Raw genomic sequence first — 19,877 nt, 5'->3', positions numbered from 1 at the left:
CCCGATGGCCCCCAGTTAGAGAGGTTATGGGTGACCCATTCATAGGGGCTTCCTGAGGGTGTGAGGACTGCTGAGAGCTCTCCCAGAGAGACCCAACCCTCAGGGCTTAAGTTGGGGTGGTGGGGCCACGAAGTGGGCCCAGGCTTTGATGGACCCTCAGGAGAAGAGTGGCTAAGGGGTTTCTGCTTGGATTTCCCATCTTGGGCTCAACCTATGGCCTTTGATGCTTTCTAGTTATGTGGCCTTAGACAAATCACTCTTAACCTCTTCAGCCCTGTTTGCTGAGCAGTAAACTGGGGTCAGGATGCATCTGTCTGCACAGTGATGTGGAGGAAGATTAAATTAGGTGATGTGTTAAGTGCTTAGCACAGTATCCTCAGCATAGAAAACCCTTATGAGAGCCCAAAGGAGAAAAAATTAAAAGATTTGGACGCAGGCCCAAGGAGTGATGGTGGTGGTGCTGATGGGGTGGGTGTGGTGGAAATAGGGAGGCCTGGACACAACCTGGTTATCAGCACAGAGGTCTGGGCAGAACTCATCTCCCTCCCAACTTCATACCTTGTGGGCAGAGCAGAGAGCCTCCCATTGGCCCCTCACCTGGTCCTGGCTGAGGATGTTCTGCAGAGGCAGAGGCCTAGGCAGGACAGCACCGGGCTGCTGGGGCTTAGGGATGGCACCCCCTCCAGCGCTTTTTCTCTGCTTTCCTCCAAGGCTGCATTCGCGATTCTACGAGCTGGCCCCCAACCTCGTCCCAATGGACTACAGGAAGAGCCCCATCGTCCACGTGCCCATGAGCCTCATCATCCAGATGCCAGAGCTCCGGGTATGTGCAGGACCTCTTGCTGGCGAGCAGGGGATCTGTGCCTCTGGACCAGCAGCAGAGGCCCCCAGGTCTGGGCTGAACCCAGCTCTACCCTTTGTGTCTGCGTGGCTCTGAGCAGATCACAGAACCTCTCTGTGCCTCAGTTTCCTCATCTGTACTCTGAATAAATAAGCTATGTGGGCTCTGTAAGGGTGCTGTACATCAGTGGCCACCCCACTGCAGGCCATGGGCTTGTGCTCATTTGCTTGTCCCTTTGTTAAGTGGCCCCAAGCCTGCTGTACTTGGCAGACCTGTGTCTGCTTTGTTAGATAACTTTTCTGTCTCCCCCTTGTCTGGCTGTGGCTTCTCACTGAGGTCAGCATGGTGGTCATCCATAGCATCATTTCTCAGACTTTAACGTACCTGTTAAAATTTAATTTTAAACTCCCCGGGGATCTTGTCCAAATGCCAATTCAGGCTCAGTACATGTGGAGTAGAGTCAGGATTCTGCTTTTCGAGCAAGCTGCCAGGTGAGACTGATGCTGCTGATCCTCAGACCATATATATTTGAATGTTTCGTTTCATGAGTTCCTTATCCATAATATGTAAAGTGCATTCAACATTAAGAAGGCATTTGGGGCACAACTCCCCATTGCAGTGGGACTTCGTCAGTAGCCCCTTGCCAGGCCTGGGATGTGTGGCTTGAAGGTGGAGTCAGAGTGCTATATGGCATCCACTTGGGGCCTGCACTCTGGTTGTGACCTCAGTCCTGAGAGACAATGGGCCCCAGGCTCAGCCCTGGACCAGCACCCCATCTGGCCCAGCAAGGGGCTCAAGAGCAGGCTCAGAGGGTTGCTGGAGCGGGTGAGACACTCATGGGTAGGACCCAAGTGGTCTGTCTCTGAGCCTCTTGCACTGGCCTGGGCTGGGCACGGAATGGCGCTAGCCAAGCGCTAGCTCAGTTGGGATGGAAGGGCTGCAGGATGAGTGATTTGGGGATCTAGGAAGGCATCCGTGTACAGCTCCCTGGGAGAGGCAGCATCCAAGGTGGTCTAGGGGAGAATTCACAGGAGCAGAGTGACGGCAGGCCTGGGCCTGAACTGGCTGTATGGCTCTTGCTGCTTGACTGGTCCAGTTATCTGACCCCACATCCACCTCCCACGATCCTGGCCTGACACGGCCTGAGCTGAGGGCCACCAGTGCCCTGGGCTGTCATCTTCTTCTGCTGGGGACAGAGCCCTACACATCCAGGCAGAGCCTCTGTGTGCTCTTCTGGGTAACAGGACGAATCTGTGCTTCTGCTTCAGATGAGGCAGTGCCTCCAGTGAGAACACACTGGCTGTGCTCAGCATTTTTTTTTGGAGACATGGTCTTGCTCTGTCGCCCAGGCTGGAGTGCAGTGGGACGATCATGGCTCACTGAAGCCTCAAACTCCTGGGCTCAAGTGATTCCTCCACCTCAGTCTCCCAAATAGCGGGACTACAGGTGTGCACCACTGTCCCTGTCTGTGCCCATCTTAATGATGTGACATGACCCAATAGAATGCTTCCTGAGCTCTTACACATGCCGGGCCTGGTACCAACACCTTACATACTTTAGCTCATTTAATCCCATCACAACCCAATTGAGAAGGTGTTATTATTATTCCCTTTTTACAGATGGGGAAACCGAGGCTCAGAGGGATTCGGTCACTCCTCCAGGGTCACACAGGCTGTCCACAGTCTGGCTCCGGGGCCCTCCTGCTTATCCTGCACCCACAGTGATTGCTGTGTGTGTTTTCTTCAGGAGAATCCCTTCAAAGAAAGGATCGTGGCGGCGTTTTCCGAGGATGGTGAGGGGAACCTCACTTTCAACGACTTTGTGGACATGTTTTCCGTGCTCTGCGAGTCAGCTCCCCGAGAGCTCAAGGCAAACTATGCCTTCAAGATCTATGGTAACCAGGGCTAGAGGAGGGGGTCGTGAATGTGTGGGGGGGAACATGTGGGGCCCTCAGCCTGTCTGGTTACTGCTGGCTCCTGCCCTAGGGACACCAAGAACAGCGAAGCTGATCTGTCCTCTGAAGAGTGCCTGTCCAGTGGGGTGGCCAAGGGAGATGATCAGTCCCTGAGAGACATCTGTGAGGGTCCTGAGAACGAAGGAGGGAGGGACTCGCCCACCCCAGTTCGGGTGGTTAGTGTGGGAGGGGTCCCAGGCATGACCTATAAGCAGGGACTAGCAGAGGCTTGGACTGGAGAAGAGGGGGCTGGCAGACCTGACAGAGGGCGCAGCCCATGCAGACACAGGGAAGCGCAGAGCTTGATAAGGAGATGGGAGGAACTTGGAAGGTGGTGGGACAGGGGGCGGTATGAGTCTGGAGAGAATCTGGGGCCAGGCTGTGGGAGCCAGCCACAGAGTTTGGACCTAGTGATCCAGACACCAGGGCCACTGCAAGGTTTCCAGTGAGGAAGGGCAGCTCTGTTTTCTAGAAGGATCACTCAGCAGCTTTGAGGTGTAAAATGGAGGAGCCAGAGAGGCTGCCTAGGCCATGGTGGTAAGGCCAGGCCTGCAGGGGGGCCTCTGGAGCCCCCCCCAATACTGCCTGAGATAGGGCCACCTGGATTCACCCCGCCCAGCTCTGCCCTCAGGCCTGCTGTCTCACCAGCCACCAGAGGGCGGCGGGCACTCATGAGCCAAGGACTCATGCTTCTCCCACAGCCACAGGGAGAAAACTTCATACCCACGAGCTCACCCCCTGTGCTGGCCTGACAGACCCATGGGGACTGGTGTCAAATCCTCAGATAGACCTCAGTTGAGATGCCTAAGGCCTAGGAAGGGGCTGGGACCCAACTTGGACCTGAAGAGTCAAGGTCAAAGCTCCTGTCCTCAGCACCTTTGATCAGACACTGGATCCCAAGGCAGCAGGGCCTATCAGGGGCTGACATTTCACTTTCTTTTTTTTTTTTTTTGAGACAGAGTCCCACTCTGTCGCCCAGGCTGGAGTGCAATCGTGTGATCTCGGCTCACTGCAACCTCAGCCTCCCGGGTTCAAGCGATTCTCTTGCCTCAGCCTCCCAAGTTCAAACGATTCTCCTGCCTCAGCCTCCCGAGTAGCTGAGATTACAGGTGCCCGCCACTATGCCTGGCTAATTTTTGTAATTTTAGTAGAGATGGGGTTTCACCATGTTGGTCAGGCTGGTCTCGAACTCCCAACCTCAGGTGATCTGCCTGCCTCGGCCTCCCAAAGTGCTGTGATTACAGGTGTGAGCCACCATGCCCAGACTGACGTTTCACTTTCTAGTTATCATGTTTATTTCAGAGGACTTTGGTTTCTGTCTGTGCACCCACGTTTTGCTTGCATATTAGAAAGAAAATACCTGCCAGTCTGCCCTCCACAAACTATGCCCACATGGCTCATGTAAAAAGCTTCTCAGATTCCACCCAACATCCGCCTGGTCTTGGACCCCATAGCATTGCTCCTGGGACGGGCTGCTGTCTGCCCAAGACAGGGGCGTGCAGATCGCATGGACCGGGTGGGCACAGGAACACATGGAAGAACTGTGGCTTCCTTGCTGCTCTAGGCTGGGGGTGGAGTGGGGAGAGGCAGCCAGGGCCCTCCTAGTCTGGCGCTGGGGAGGCCTGGGGCCTCATTTGCAACAAGGATCATCTCACTTCTGAGCCTCAGTTTACTCAGGTTAAATGGCCACAGGAATTCAGCCAGCCAGCCAGCAAATCTTTCCAGAGATTTGCTATGTCCCATGCCATGGGCAGAGATGAATACCCCCTGACGCATACCCTAGAGTTGTGCCCAGGCCTCTGCAGAGATAGACAGGGCAGAGTCACCCCAAGAGCTTGGGCTCTAGGGTCCAACAATGACCGGGATGTGACCTCAGGCAGGTACCTCTCCTTTTCACCTCCCTGTTTCTTTTTTTATTTTTGAGATAGAGTCTCGCTCTGTCGCCGAGGCTGGAGTGCAGTGGTGTGATCTCAGCTCACTGCAAGCTCCGCCTCCTGGGTTCATGCCATTCTCCTGCTTCAGCCTCCTGAGTAGCTGGGACTACAGGCGTCCACCACCACGCCCGGCTAATTTTTTTTTTTTTGTATTTTTAGTAGAGACGGGGTTTCACCGTGTTCGCCAGGATGGTCTCAATCTCCTGGCCTCGTGATCCACCCACCTCGGACTCGCAAAGTGCTGGGATTACAGGTGTGAACCACCGCGCCTGGCCACCTCTCTGTTTCTTCATGTGTATAGTGGAGATTCAATTGTGCCTGCCTCATAGTCTTGTTTTGAAAATTAAATGAGAAAGAGCATATAATGCTCACATGATGGGTCTTTGTCACTACCATTAATGTCGGAGTTTGCCAGTGGGCAACAGAAGCTCATTTGCGGGGAAGAGGACCTTTATCGCTAGAAAGCCCCGCCACTGGGAGGTGATGTGTGAGCCAAAATTTGAAGGATGACCAGGAGTTTGCTGGGAAGGGACCCCAGGCAGAAGAAACAGCACATGCGCAGATCTGGTAGTTGGGCTCAAAATGTAAGAAGAGAGAGTTCACTTTGATGTGGCCAGGCATGGCTCGGTCCTCTGAACCATTTTGCTGTGCTTTGGGGCAGTGGTAGTGCCTTTTGCTGGGTAGAATCAAACCATGTTCCCTGCTCTGTGTGCACAAAGGCCAGGCACAGGCCCCTCTCTAAGGGTCTTTTGATTTTGAGTCTCCTGACCCACCGTGTCTTCTGGTCACACACCACTGAGGCAACGGGGTGCAGTTTAGAAAACATGGGTCTTAGAGTCCCATAGGCCCCAGTCAGAATCCCTGCTCCATCTCCGAGTGGCTCTCCCACCTTGATTCAATCACATGGCCTTTTTGGGCCTTAGTTTCCTTAGCTCTAGAAGTCTAAAGGGAACACAGGGTCCACTGTGGGCTAAGGCCAGGAAGGGCTATCTGGCCTAAGCCTGAAGTTCTCAGGAAACCTCAGATTTGGACTTTTGACCTGCTTTAGGATGTGGTTTAGTCATTGTGGGGTTGTTGTTGGTGGTGGATGTGGGTGTTTAAGCGATGCCTGGTGGGTAAGCCATCTTGGGGGCAGGGATCCAGTATCCCAAGAGTGTGCATGGAGATGCTCTGGGGACATCAGAAGCTGGTGGAGGTAGTGGGGCCAGCTAGGAGGAAGAGCTATAGTGTAGGGGTCCCTGGGTGCACGCAGCCCGGACTTGAACGTGTCCAACCCCTGCCCTACAGACTTCAACACTGACAACTTCATCTGCAAGGAGGACCTGGAGCTGACGCTGGCCCGGCTCACTAAGTCAGAGCTGGATGAGGAGGAGGTGGTGCTTGTGTGCGACAAGGTCATTGAGGAGGCTGACTTGGACGGTGACGGCAAGCTGGGCTTTGCTGACTTCGAGGACATGATTGCCAAGGCCCCTGACTTCCTCAGGTGCTGCCACTACAGGGGCCGGGCTTGGGCAGGGCAGGGCAGGGCAGGGCAGGGCAGGCCGGGATGTTGGGGCTGAGGCCCCTATCACTCGCTATTTGTGAGCAGTGGTGTGCGGCCAGGAAGCAGGAGGTCACATTCAAGCCACCCTTGCCCTAGACGTGTGACTGGCCTTTGTCCCCTGCAGGGGGAAGGTTGAAGACCTGGGGGCCCCTTCAGTGATAAGTGGGGGCAGAACTCCCTGGGCACCGCTGTTCCTCCGTCTTCCCCCAGTGTTGATTACTTGCATCCACTATGCAGGGTTCCCTAATGAGGCACTGTCCAGCATGGGGCTGGGGCCTGCTGTGCTTTTCCCTGAGGAGCCTTTACCTGACCCAGGGCCTCTCACCCTCTCTTGCCCTTTCTCTCTTTCTAGCACTTTCCACATCCGGATCTGAGGACACTGCCGAGGCTGCAGGGGCCTAGAAGTCCACCATCCTGCCCTGCAGTCACATGGGTGTGGCCTCCAAGCTCCCCAGGAAAGTGGCAGCCTCTGGGGTTTGCACCACAAATATATCCTGTGGCCCTTTCAGCAAAAAAAAAACCTTAACCAGGAAGGGGGCCTGTGAAGGTTAGGACCCTTCCCACAGCCCCGCTGTGGTCCAGCCCCGGGACCCATGGCCTCTCTCCAGGCCCTCCGCACCCCGCCCCATGCCCCAGTCCTTTCCTACTCCAGAAATGCTCCCCACCCCCCCAGAGGGAAAGGCAGATAACCCAACAGGAGGTGGTGGGGTCTGACGTGTCCAAGTGCTGGCAGACACCCTGGTCACCCAGGACAGAGCGGAAAAAAAAAAGAGGTCAGGGTTTTAACGAGCTATGCAATCTTTTTCCAAAACCCAAGGTTGGGCTGCTTCCCACCCCTGCCTGTTCCCCTTCTCCCGGCCTCCTTCACAATGTGAAGCTGTGGGTGCAGTGGGCCCAAGGGCTCTTGCTCCTGTCTCTGCCTCTGGGTCATGAGTACCACCCTGCCTGCCTCCCCAACACCGTGGAATCCTCACTGGTGTGCTGTCCACAGATTTGTGAACTCCTGGTAGTAAAACACTTTTGCATCCCTTTGCTCTCCATGTATGCTAATGTTAGGAAATGTTTGAGGGTACCTTTGCTTCTGATCCTTGAAATCCCACCATTGGCGTCTCACCTCTCGGCATTAGGCAGTGCCTCCTGCTTTAGGCACTAACTTTGATTTCAGTGCGTGTGCCATCGGGAGGAAAACACATCCATGCCCCGAACCTTCCATGAATTCCCTGATAGTATCTCTGGTTAACATTTGGGAGTGCTAACCACTCAGGCACAGGGACAGTTGCTTCAGTCTCAATCCTTAAACCCCCAAGGAGGGAGGGACTCTTACAGGCCTATATTTCAGGAAAAGCTGCATAGCCAAGTGGTCACTAAGAGTAGATTTCCCACAAATGCGACCTGAGCCCGCTCTACCCAGGGTCAGGGCAGGGAGGAGGGGCACGTATGGTGTTCTCTCTGGAGATGATCAGTCCTGTTTTCTGCATCCCAGGCCCGGGGGTTGTTGGAAGTGGGGTAGCAAGCCAGCTGTCCACCCTTATAGAGAAGGGGACATGTGGATAGGAAGGGAAGTGACACACAAAACAGGAAGTTTCCTGAGGGACAGAGTTCCAGGAAGAGCCAGCCTGACCTGAGGGTACAGCTGGAGCGAAGAGGCCTGAAGCAGAGGATGTGGCTTCTGGCCCTCCCCTCCTTTTCGCTGATGGGGCCACAAGGAGGGGAACTGGTTTTGTTCTCGGTAGCAATTGCATGATGTCACTTGGCCAGTTAGAAAGGTGTCTGTGCTAGCACACAGCCTGCCACACATTCGGTAAGTGCTCAGTAGTGGGAGGCAGGTTCAGTCAGTCTGCCTGGGCCTCAGCATGCTTATCTGGGAAATGGGGGTGGTGACCCCTGCCTTTGGCCAATCTCATTCCTCTCCAGTCTTGATTCCCTCCTGTGCATGGATGGGAGGCACAAGGAAAGCAGGACATAGCCAGGAGCTGCAGGCACCTGCAAGGTCCTCTTCCACCTGCTCTCAGGCAGGCACCTCGGCTGTCTCGGAGCCTAGTTCTGTAGCAGGCTGGATGAGTCTCAAGATCCAAAGGGTGCCTTCGAGTGAGCTGAGGCCTTTGCGATAACCCCTGGCATGGCCTGGGTACCAGGAAACCCACTGGTGGGCTGCTGGATGCCAGGCCCTCAGAATTTGTGCTTCCTGTACGTGAAGAAGAGCCTCCGAAGCTTGTCAGGCTGCAAGGAAGGAGGAGATACTGGGGCCTGGGGTCGCTGGACAGGGAGGGAAAGACCCAGGCTCCGAGGACCCCTCATTGACCTTGGGTTGGGGGCCCAAGCCTAGGACATGAGGCCAGGTTGGAATTCTGATGGTTGATTCCACAAGCCTCTCCCAGTGCCCGAAATCCCACCTTTAGCTCCCCAATTTCAGATGCAGGGTTCACCCTCTTCTGGCTAAGGAGAGAAGGGGAAGAAGGAGGGTAGAAAGGGTGGCGAGCCTCACCTTACCTCCCTGGAGTGCCCTGGTCTCCCCTGACCCACAGCTGGGGGCCTCAGGATGCACTGGTGTCCGAGGTAGGGTGGGGTGAAGCTGTACCCAGGCCCACAGAGATGGGAGAGGACATGGGGCAGCCGCAGGGAAAGAGCAGACATGGGATGTGGCTTCTGAGGGTCTCCACTGCCGGGTCTGTGGTCCCCAGGGAGTCAGGATCTCAAAGGCTGCTATCCATGGGGTGTGTGGGCACAGCCCTGCCCTGAGGGAGGAGCCGTCAGCACTTCCCGGGAAGATCTTTCCACCAGGAGCCCAGGCAGGAAGATCCGCGTGTCCCTGACTGAGATCAGAGGACTTGCCCATGGGGAAGGGACTCTCAGGTTTTATTGTCTCTGGGTATAGGCAGAGTGTAGTTGGGACCGAGGGCTCCAGAGAGTTCATCTGCCTCCCTGAGAACCCTGGACCAGCCCCACTCCTGGCCACCGCTCTCCACACTCCTGGTCCCCTCTCTTCCTTACTTATCAGACCCCTGCAGAAACTGAGAGGGAGGGGAAAGGACCCCTGGTCTGCTGCAGAGAAAGCCCTTAGAAGGTCCTGGAAGCCCCCAGCTTACACCCAAATCTAGCAGCTGCCTCTGCCACCAACACTACCATCACCACTACCACCACCACCACCCCAGAGATCCTCAGAATAATAGCTCTGTTCATCAAGAGCCCTCTCTGGGCTGTGTTCTGAGCAGGAGAGGGTGTCTAGCATTATCCTCTGGGCACCTACCCCTGGATACAAGCAGAGGATCAGCCCATTTTACAGATGAGGAAATGGAGGTCCTGGGTGGGGTTGCTAAACAAGAATATAGATGCCCAGTTAAATTTAAATTTCGGATAAACAAAGGAATAATTGTGGTATTTAAGACATACTTTAAAATGGTTTTTGTTTTGTTTTGGTTTGGTTTTTTGTTTGTTTTTTTAAACAGGGTCTCACTTTGTCTCCCAGGCTGGAGTGCAGTGGTGCAATCTTGACCCATTGCAACTTTAACCTCCCAGGTTCAAGCCATCCTCCTGCTTCTGCCCCCCAGGTAGCTGAGACTACAGGCCACCACGCCTGGCAATTTTTTGTATTTTTTCATAGAGATGGGATTTTGCCATGTTGCCCAGGCTGGTCTCAAACTCCCAAGCTCAAGCAATCCACCTGCCTCAGCCTCCCAAAGGGCTAGGATTACAGACATGAGCCACCATGCCTGGCCTCAAAAATATTTGTTGTTTATCTGTAATTCAGGTTTAACTGGTTGTCCTGGAATTTGTCTTGCCCAAAGCTACAAGGCGAGGGAGTAGGAGCAAAGGGGCCATTCTCCTGCTCCCAGAGGCGCTAAGACCCCTGCAGAGGCTGAGACGGAGGGGATGGGAACCCTGATCTGCTGTAGAGAATGCCCTTAGAAGGGCCTGGAAGCCCCTGTCTTACATCCAAATCTAGCAGCTGCCTCTCCCACCACCACCACCACCACTTCTAGGTAGATGTTAGGGCTGGAAAATTCTGTGTACTCCCAGGCAGTGGCGGTGACCTGACCTGCCTATGCCTGGGGGCTACAGGTTGTCTCCTACCACCAGGTGCTCTCTAAGGGCTGGGAGCCGCCCCACCCCATCATGGAGCTCACCTTGTGTGTCCGTCCAGTCTCCTTGCTCTTGGTTGCTGGGATCTGTTCATAGGTGTTCCCAGGCTCTGAGAGCTCTGGGGTCCCTGAGATCCTCTTGTAGCCATGGACCCATGGGCTATATGTGGGACTGGCCCCAGGATGTGGGGCCCTGGCTGGGCCACCCCAGCAAGCTGGGATCTGCTCATAGGTGCTGCCTTCTTGGTCTGGTGTGTCCCTGGCCTCTTGCAGGAGGCCTTCTGTCCCGATGAACTCATAGATATCTGCAGAGCTGCCCTGGGAGGAGGGCTGAGCCTCTTGGCTCAGCTTTGGAAACTCCTGCCTCCAGGTAGCCCCCAGGGATCCCATGGCATCAGAACATCCCCAGGAAGTGGGAGACTCTGTGGGACCCTGGTCTGGGCTTACCCCAGAAAGGACAGGCCCCAGGCCATCAGGCCTGTTCTGTTCTCCATCTGAGAGTCTCCTTTGGGCCTCCCTGCCTGGGGAGTAGGCCCGGCTGCCAGCTGGAACTGGCCCATGCCTGCCGGACCCCTCTGTGCCCAAGCCTAGCCGTGCCTGGTTCATCCTCCTCAGGTCTGCATAGATGATGTCACTGGGGCCTCCAAAAGACTCTTCCAGAAGGGAGGAACTCTTCTCACGGAGTGGAGACACTCTGATGGGAGCCTGGGGAGACAGGGACAGAGAAACTCTTAAGGGGCAGCCCATCACTAAGATGCCCTCCAGTAAAAACTCTCTCAGATAAGCCGAGGCCCCCTGTCTTGGCTATAGTCTTCCTGCCCGTACATGCAAGGGTTGGATACTTGACACTCAGGGTCCCTTCCAGCGCTCATGCTCTAGGACTTGTTCTTTTTGTTTGTTTGTTTTTTGAGATGGAGTCTCGCTGTGTTGCCCAGGCTATAGTGCAGTGGTGCAATCTCAGCTCATTGCAACCTCAGCCTCTTGGGTTCAAGCTATTCTCCTGCCTCAGCCTCCTGAGTAGCTGGGATTACAGGCTCCCACTATCATGCCCAGGTAATTTTTGTATTTTTGTAGAGACAGGTTTTCCCCAAGTTGGCCAGGCTGGTCTCAAACTCCTGACCTCAGGTGATCCACCCGTCTCAGCCTCCCAAAGTGCAGGGATTACAGGTGTGAGCCACCACACCCGGCCTAGGACTCGTACTTTACCTTGGCATTCAAGGCCTTGGGTCACCAGCACTCCCACCCAATTTTCCCTTCCTGTGCTCCTCCCACCTCCATTGTGGTCCACTGGTCCCTCAGTGGCCCCAAACCCACTCACTGCTGCATTTCCCTTCAGAATGGCCCATCTCCAAGTCCATCACTCATTTGACAAATATTTAGTGAGCACCAACTATGTGCCAGACAGTGTCCTAGGTGCCAAGGACTCTGGTGAGCAAGACTAACTCTTGGGAGTTTATATTCTAATCTGGGAGATGGGCAGCCTACTGCTGCACTGTGTAGCACAATATGGTTTGATGTGCTATATGATGGGTGAATATATCACAAGACAATGGAGTGTGGGGGCATGATCAGTGCTACAAAGAACAAAGCAGGGTCATGGGATAGAGAGAATGGCAGGTGGGGAAGGCAACATTTTCTGTCATGTAGGTGGGCCTTTCTGAGGAGGTGATATTTAAGAAGAGAATGGAATGCAGTTAGAGTGTAAGCCATGGAGATATCTTGTAGGAAGAGCATTGCAGGCAGATGGTAGAGCCAGTGCAGAGGCCCTGAGGTGGGAGCAAGGTTGGTATGTTCAAGGATGATCTAGAAGGCCAAAGAAGCCAATGAAAAGTCCTCACTGAAGCCTCCAGTGAAGAAGCAGAGGGTAGCAGGGCATCTGGTGAGGCTCTTGTGGGCCCCAGTGAAGTGTTTAGGTTTTATTCTAAATAGGAAGAGAAGCTGTTGGCATGCTGTGATCTGATATAAAGAAAAATCCTTCGGCCAGGCGCGGTGGCTCACGCTTGTAATCCTAGCACTTTGGGAGGCCGAGGTAGGCGGATCACCTGAAGTCAAGAGTTCAAGTCCAGCCTGGCCAACATGGCGAAAACCCGTCTCTACTAAAAATACAAAAAAAAAAAAAAAAAAAAAAAATTAGCCAGGCATGGTGGCGTGCACCTGTAATCCCAGCTACTCAGGAGGCGCAGGCAGGGGAAATCACTTGGATCCAGGATGCAGAGATTGCAGTGAGCCAAGATGGTGCCACTGCCCTCTAGTCTGGGTAACAGAGCGAGACTCTGTCTCAAAAATAAAAATAAAAATGGCTGGGCACAGTGGCTCATGCCTGTAATCCCAGCACTTTAGCCAAGGCGGGCAGATCACTTGAGGTCAAGAGTTCAAGACCAGCCTGGCCAATATGTTGAAACCCTGTTACTACCAAAAATACAAAAATTAGACGGGTGTGGTGGCAGGTGCCTGTAATCCCAGCTCCTCTGGTGGCTGAGGCAAGAGAATCACTTGAACCCAGGAGACGGCGGAGATTGCAGTGAGCTGAGATTGCACCATTGCACTCCAGCCTGGGCATTGCAGCGAGACTCTGTCTCAAAAAAAAAAAAAAAGAAAAGAAAAATCTTTCTGAGTTCATGGGGTGCTATGGAGAAGAATAAAATATTGACTCACAGGCACCCCATGCTACAGCTTACTAAGGGATATTCAGGCATTTCATATCCATTTTCTCATTCAAGCTTCACAAGAACCTCAGGCATGGTAAACTGAGGCTCAGAGAAATTATGTGACTCGCCTAAAGCCGCATCGCTAGAAAATGGCCAAGCCAAGGCTTGAACCAAATCTAACTGGCCACAGGCAGGCCATGGCACGGGTGAACCCTGGGTGATTCCAAGCTGGGTCCGCACCTCTGGGCCTGGCTCACCCTCCACAGCCAGAGGGAGTGGCTGGCCTGGCCTCAGGGTCTGACTGGGAGCATGGCACCCACATCCCTGGTCTGGCAACCCTGACTCTAGGTGGCCCATAATGCTCCTCACCTCCATGCTTTCCTCCTGGGAGAGGTTCCGGGGACTCACATCCAGGCTCTTCTGTGCATGGAGGAAGGAGACCTGGGGCTTTGGAGAAGAGCAGGGGCTGGCGGCCTTGTCGGGGACCACTGTGGGAAATGCCGTGGCAGGCGGGTTTTCTGGGTCCACGATGGTCTGGTGGAGGCCCCGGGTGATGGCATCATACAGATCATTGTCCTCTGGCTGGGAGCATGCGGATACGGCAGGTATGTGGTCACACATGCCCAGCCAGTCTCCAGCTGCCTGCCTGAGACTGCTGGTAAGAGACTGCAACATTCCCACCAGGTCTCTGACCTCAGGTAAGACATTGCCACAGTCTCCCTTTTTCCAATAGGGATCATGACCCCACACCAAGTGCCCCTGGATGATAGTAAATAGGGAGGGCTTGAAAAGGAGTATGTCTGAGTGATGGATACCCCAGGCCTGGGCTCTCTGCCCTGCCACCCTCACCCTGGGGAAGTGGGGCGCCTACCCGGGGGCAGGCAGCAGTCAGCGTCTCTTTGAAGGGCTCGAGCTGTGCCTCCTGGTAATGGTGCACAAGCTCAGCCAGGGTGCTGTGGCTCTGGGTGTCTCCTGAGATGATGTAACGCCGGTTTCGAAGCTGGTTGATGACAAAATGTCGGCAGCGATCACTGCCCCTGCAACACAAGTGCTTGTGGTCTGGGGCTGCTGGTCACAGGCAGCCCAGCCTTGGCCCAGGGTCTGAGCTCTGTGCCTGGGTGCAGGTGAGGGGTCCCAGCTCTTGATCCAGAACAGACCTGCCTGACCTGGGGCCACTGTACCCCACTTGGAGCCATGGTGTGTTCATCAGGAAGCTACGGAGAGGTTTTCAAACCGTGGAGCCCTGGGATCCTGGGAAGTACCTAAGCCTGCTCTGGTGGAGTCAGGGAGGGCACGGCTGTGACTGGAGTGAGGCAAGTGAGGCACTCATCTTAGGTGCGAAATTTAAAGGGGCACCAAAAAACTCAATAAAGAAAACTAATAACGCAGTATTTTAGAAAATCAAAATGTATTTTAAAAATCCACAATGAACAAAACACCAGGATCCAACCCTGCACCTGTACAACTCAACCTCACCCTACTCCCCACCCTGCTGCAATGATGGAGTTCCAGCTCCCACTCCCTCTTCGGCCTGTAAAGTCCCACCCTAAGATCCTACCCTCTTCATCTTCCTTTTTCCTAGAAGAATAACTTCTACACAGTGATGTGTGTACATCATAAATGTGCAGCTTGATGAATTTCCATATAGGAACCCTCCCATGTAACTGCCACTCAGGTCAAGATACAAAACCCTTCCAGCCCCCAGAAGACCTACTTGCGCTCCCATCCAGTCAATGCCCCCCAAAGGTAGCCACCATTCCGACGCCTATCAGCATAGATTAGTCTTGCCCATTAGAGAACTTGTATAATACTTCTCTTTTGTGTCTAGCACATTTCACTCAACATTATATCTTGGAGATTGATTCATGTCCAAGTAGAATTAGTTTCTTTTTTTTCTCATTTATATGTAGTATTCTAGTTAATGAAAAATCCACCATGTACCTATTCTGATGATAGACATTTAGGTAGTTTCCAGATTTGGGCTGTTATAAATAAAGCTGCTGTGAGCATTCTTGTGCATATCTTTTGGTGAATATGTACTCATTTCTGATGAGAATATACCAAGGAGTAGAGTTGATGGGTCAAGGGTACACCTGTGTTTGGCTTTAGTAAATCATGCCAAATTGCTTTCTAAAATTATTGCAATGCGCCAGGTGCGGTGGCTCATGCCTGTAATCCCAGCACTTTGAGGGGCCGAGGCAGGCAAATCACTTGAGGTCAGGAGTTCAAGACCAGCTTGATCAATGTAGTGAAACCCCATCTCTACTAAAAATTAAAAAAAAAAAAATAGCCGGTGTCGTGGTGGTTGCCTGTAATCCCAGCTACTCTGGAGGCTGAGGTAGGAAAATTGCTTGAACCCTGGAGGCGGAGGTTGCAGTGGGCCGAGATTGTGCCATTCCACTCCAGCTGGGTGACAAGAGTGAAACTCCATCTCAAAAATAAAATAAAATTATTGCAATGTATGAGAGCTCCAGTTGTTCCACATATTCTGTCTTTCCATTATAGCCATCCATTGTGGCTTTAATTTGTGTTTCCCTGATAGCTAATGATGCTGAACATGTTTTCATATGCTTATGGGCCTTCTGGGTTTTTCTTTTTGGTAAAGTGCCTGCTCAGTTCTTTTGCTTTTACTTATTGAATTATCTATTTTTGCTTATTTATTTGTAGGAGTTCTTTATATATTCTGGATTTGAGTCCTTTGTTAGATATTTGTATTCTAATAGATAACTTCTTCAAGACTGCACCCTGACCTTTTTCTTCTCTTAATATTATCTTTTTATAAGAATTATAAAAATTCTTAATTTTGGCTAGGTGCAGTGGCTCATGCCTGTAATCCCAGCACTTTGGGAGGCTGAGGCAGGTGGATCACCCAAGGTCAGGAGATTGAGACCAGCCTGACCAATATGGTGAAACCCCATCTCTACTAAAAATACAAAAATTAGCTGGGTGTGGTGGCATGTGCCTGTAGTCCCAGCTAGTTGGGAGGCTGAGACAGGAAAATTGCTTGAACCCGGGAGGCAAAGGTGGCAGTGAGCAGAGATCGCGCCACTGCACTCCAGCCAGAGCGAGAGAGTGAGACTCTGTCTCCAAAAAATAAATAAGTAAATAAATAAATAAATTTTAAAAAATTCTTAATTTTAAGGAATCAAGTTAATCACTCTTTTAAGATTAGCGCTTTTTGTGTCCTGTTTAAAAAATCTTGGCCTCTCATTTTCAAAGGCATTTTCATTTACCTATGACAATGTTTTCCTGTTTTCTTCTAGAAATGGTATTGTTTTGCTTTTCTTTCTTGGATCTACGATCCATCTAGAATTAATTAATTTTCATGTATGGTATGAGGTAGCAGTAATTGTTTTCCATTTAGATATCCAATTGCTCCTGCACCAATTATTGAAAAAACAAGCCTTTCCCCCACGGAATTGCAGTGATGCCTCTGTTGTAAATCTGGTAACCAAACATTTGGGACTATTTTGGGACTCTAGTCTGTTAATTTTTCTATTTGTATACCTTTGGGCGGTCCCACTTTGGTCTCTTTTATAAGTTAGTATTCTCCCTAAGATCTCACCTGGGAAGAAACAAAACAAAAGAAAATAAAAAAATCCCCAAAGCTCAAAAGACATTTGAAAACTACTGAGTTAGTATATTTCAAAATGCCTAGCACAGTGTCTGGCACACAGAATAAAAATATTTTAACAATGATTAACATTTATTTAAAGTCCTTACTACATTTTATGCATTGTGTTAAACAGTTTTAAACGTATCAACTGATTGCACACTTTCATCAAGCCTATGAAGCAGGTACTATCATATTCCCATTTTACAGATGAGGAAACGGGGGAACAGAGAAGCAAAGTAACTTGCTCAAGGTAAGGGTTTGAACTGGGGCAGTCTGAATATGTGACAATTTTGAATCAGAATCTGAAGCCTTTTAAGTTTACTCTGGAGCCCTGGCCTCCCTCCCTACTTAGGGAAGCCTTCTTACCTCCTCTGAAGTCCCCGTCCTGACCGACCTACTCTTGGGACAAGATCTGACATCACCATCTTTGCCTTTGTCCTCGCTACCTTGTCTCCTTCTCTCTATCCCCACTGTCTTACCCTAGCCTAGACCTCATTATCTCACATCCAGGCAATTGCAGGAGTCCCCAGTGCCCCCACACCTCCAGCTCTGACTTCCAGTCCTCTCTCCATAGGCTGCCTAAAGGACCTATGCAAATACATTGAACCAGATCATCCTTCATGGTCTACAGACTTAGCCAGGCATCCAAGGCCATTCTAAGCTTTTTCCACCCTCCCTTCCAGGCATTCCTCCAAAGGAACCAAGTGTTCTGCTGCACCCAGCAACCTGCAGCTCCCCCAGCACCCTTGTCTTTCATGCCTCTGTATTTTTGCACATGGCGTTCCATCTACCAGAGATACCCTCCTAAACCCCAACCACACCCTCCTTTCTGCCTAGCAACTTGTATTCTTCCTTCTATCCTAGGCTCAAAGTTCACCTCTGTGAAGCCTCCCCCGAACCCCACTCACCTCCTTTGAAGGCCGTGTCTTCATCCCTAGCATATGGCCAGTGCTGCTCAGGAAGTGTCTGCTGAGCATGTGATGGATGATTGAGGGATTCAGGAGTCAGGACCCAGGGAAATCTAGGCAATTTGGGCCAGTGGGGCCTCTGCACTAATCTGCAAGGCTAGGTTATGGTAGGATGAGCTTGCTTGCCCAGAGGGCTTCCCCTCTTACCTGTAGGACAAGATGTAGCCAGTGGCTCGGTCACTGAGGCGGATAAGGAAGGAACCAAGAGCTTTGTCCCTGAGTAGCTGCTCCGTCTGCCTGGGCAGAAGACATGCCATTAGCTGGGGTCTGTGCCCTAATGGCAGCAGGTGCAGCCTGACTTAGGCCTCTCTCGGAATCCCTGCTGGCCATGCCTTTGGGTTCCAGACCTCCAACCCTTTATAGAGGAGCCGCTCAGACCTGTGGATGGGTCTGTGGCCTGTCAGGGCTCAGCATGTGGCCTATCTGGGCCCAAATGATTAAGTTCAAGACTGTCTGGGGCTGGGTCAGGGTCTGAAGCCATATGCACCCCCTCAACTCCCCACTGCAGCCTCACTAGCAGGCACATTGGTTGCCGACCCTGGCCACCCACTCTCCACCTGGATGGTTGTGTAGCAAGAATAAATCCACACAGCTGGAGATGTTGAGGTTTAGTGGGGAGTCTCTCCCTCAGAACCACTGTGTACAGTGCTGCAGGATGTGCACTATACACAAGCTTCTGCAGGGAGAAGATGCTGCTGTGTCTGAAGCAGCTAAAAGGGACTCATTCCTCTTCCTGTCCCCTTCAATCCCAGGCAGTTACAGAGATTTTCCACATGGTGCCAAATATTTTGGAGGCATGGTGAAAAGTTCCAGCTGTCTTGTGGTTTGGCAGTACACAGACCAGATACGTATTCCCTCACTCACTTACTCACCAAATACCGAGCGCCTGTTCTATGCAGCTAAATCATTTGCAGGGCCAGGTGCTAAATGAAAACATGGGGCCCCTGGTTCAAAATGATTTAGAGTTTCCAGACAGTGACAGCAGAGCATTAAACCAAATGTGCAGCCCTTTTGACCCTGTGCTGCTGCACGAGTCAGTGCCCATAAAGCTGGCCCTGGCTCTGTGCAGGTGCTGTGCCAGGACCTAAGGACTGGCTGGATTTGTCATTCCTTCATCAGGTGTTTTGGCTGCTTGGAGACCCAGCCCAAATAGAAAGCCAAACCTGTATCTTGGCCTTTATACCTAGGATAACCATGCGTCCAGGTTTGCCTGGGATGGCCCCATTTATGACGGTTCTCCTAGCTTAGTTACTAATAGTGTTCCGGTTTGGATGATAAAAGATATGGTCCCCTAGTTACTCAACCTCAAGTCAGGGCCTGGCCCTCTTTTTGTCCTCTGGCAGCCTGGCAGCCCCAGCCATCCTCAACTTGTACTAAAGTAGAGGCCGTTGCCCTCCCCGACTCTGCCTACAGAAGCCACCACCAGAGGATGTGGCGCTCCTCAGTCTGTTCCCCTGCCCCCTGCCTCCAAGGGCCCCTGCCTAGCCCAGGGAAAGGATGGGAACCAATCTGATCCAGAGTTCCCAGACCATTTTCTCAGCCCCAAGGGGCTGTGGGCTATGAGGGACCTGTGTGTAGAAGCAGCCTTACTTGCGGGTGATGAATCCATGAAACCAGGGAGGCAGGGCACCGTTCTGCAGAATGAAGGGGGCCTGTGTCTCCATGAACCACTTCAGGGTAAGCTCCTGGAGCTCAGCCAGGGCCTGGCTGTCCCCTGCCCCCTCAGGATCTCTCCCCAGGCTGAGCTGCTTTAGGCTGTCCTCCATGCTGGCAGGCACCGGAGTAGAAGCAGAGCGCAGCCAGTGCACATGCCTCTATATCTGCGTGTGCTCTGGCTCATTTGCCTGAACCCGTGCCCTACCCAAGGGCCCATAGCACACAGCAGCCCTATTGTCACCTCTGGGCTGGTGGCTGGTTCTCTCCTCTGATGCTTTGGGGTGGGGCACCTTGGCTGGCTGCAGACATGGGGGAACAATCACCGTAGCAGCCTGAGAGGGGTAGGGAAGGCCCTCCGTGGCTTCCTGGCCAGCAGATAAGCTACCTCACTGGGTTTGGCCCTGTTCCCCACAACCTCCGGTCTTTGTCACAACTAAAGATCAGACCCTGGCAAAAGTCCACAGCACTGCCCCTGGGAGCAAAGCAGTGGATTTAAATTCTAGGTATCCTTCCTTCATGGAGGCTATTTTTATTTTGATGGAGAAGTTCTGTGCTAACTAAGTCTTCCATCCACTCAAGATTTATTGAGTCCTTACTGTGTGCCATGTAAATCTGGGCCCTGGGAATAAAGCAGTGAA

General features: G+C 52.4%; 2 protein-coding genes across 3 annotated transcripts in view; one reads left to right on the top strand and one right to left on the bottom strand.

The window, feature by feature from the left end:
• Positions 1-7,300, top strand: part of CIB2 (calcium and integrin binding family member 2) — a 26,621-nt gene extending 19,321 nt beyond the window's left edge. For both annotated transcript variants that reach the window (XM_003813802.6, XM_008966415.4), the window contains 4 exons: positions 712-823; positions 2,588-2,735; positions 6,017-6,212; positions 6,625-7,300. In XM_003813802.6, coding sequence (XP_003813850.1) covers positions 712-823; positions 2,588-2,735; positions 6,017-6,212; positions 6,625-6,646 — 478 coding nt within the window. In that variant the 3' untranslated portion in view covers positions 6,647-7,300. The remainder of the gene's footprint in view (positions 1-711; positions 824-2,587; positions 2,736-6,016; positions 6,213-6,624) is intronic.
• Positions 7,053-19,877, bottom strand: SH2D7 (SH2 domain containing 7). The gene is made up of 6 exons (XM_034939230.3): positions 19,174-19,877; positions 17,731-17,820; positions 13,871-14,036; positions 13,369-13,581; positions 10,397-11,056; positions 7,053-8,492 (listed from the first exon to the last, which is right to left on the bottom strand). Exons 1-6 carry the CDS (start codon positions 19,347-19,349, stop codon positions 8,442-8,444), a joined length of 1,356 nt encoding a protein of 451 aa, XP_034795121.3. The 5' UTR covers positions 19,350-19,877; the 3' UTR covers positions 7,053-8,441.

Source organism: Pan paniscus, chromosome 16, assembly GCF_029289425.2.
Source record: "Pan paniscus chromosome 16, NHGRI_mPanPan1-v2.0_pri, whole genome shotgun sequence".
Lineage (NCBI taxonomy): Eukaryota > Metazoa > Chordata > Mammalia > Primates > Hominidae > Pan > Pan paniscus.
The sequence above is the reverse complement of the archived record's forward strand: the minus strand, read 5'-3'. Positions and strand labels throughout refer to the sequence as shown.

Bases quoted from the DNA above. Each gene is read 5' to 3' on its own strand.
- SH2D7 (XM_034939230.3), bottom strand. From the start codon at position 19,349: ATGGAGGACAGCCTAAAGCAGCTCAGCCTGGGGAGAGATCCTGAGGGG. The intron at 17,821-19,173 runs GTAAGGCTGCTT...TCTTCTGCCCAG, and splicing joins CATGGATTCATCACCCGCAA to GCAGACGGAGCAGCTACTCA. The intron at 8,493-10,396 runs GTGAGCTCCATG...CCTTCCTTGCAG, and splicing joins AGACTGGACGGACACACAAG to CCTGACAAGCTTCGGAGGCT.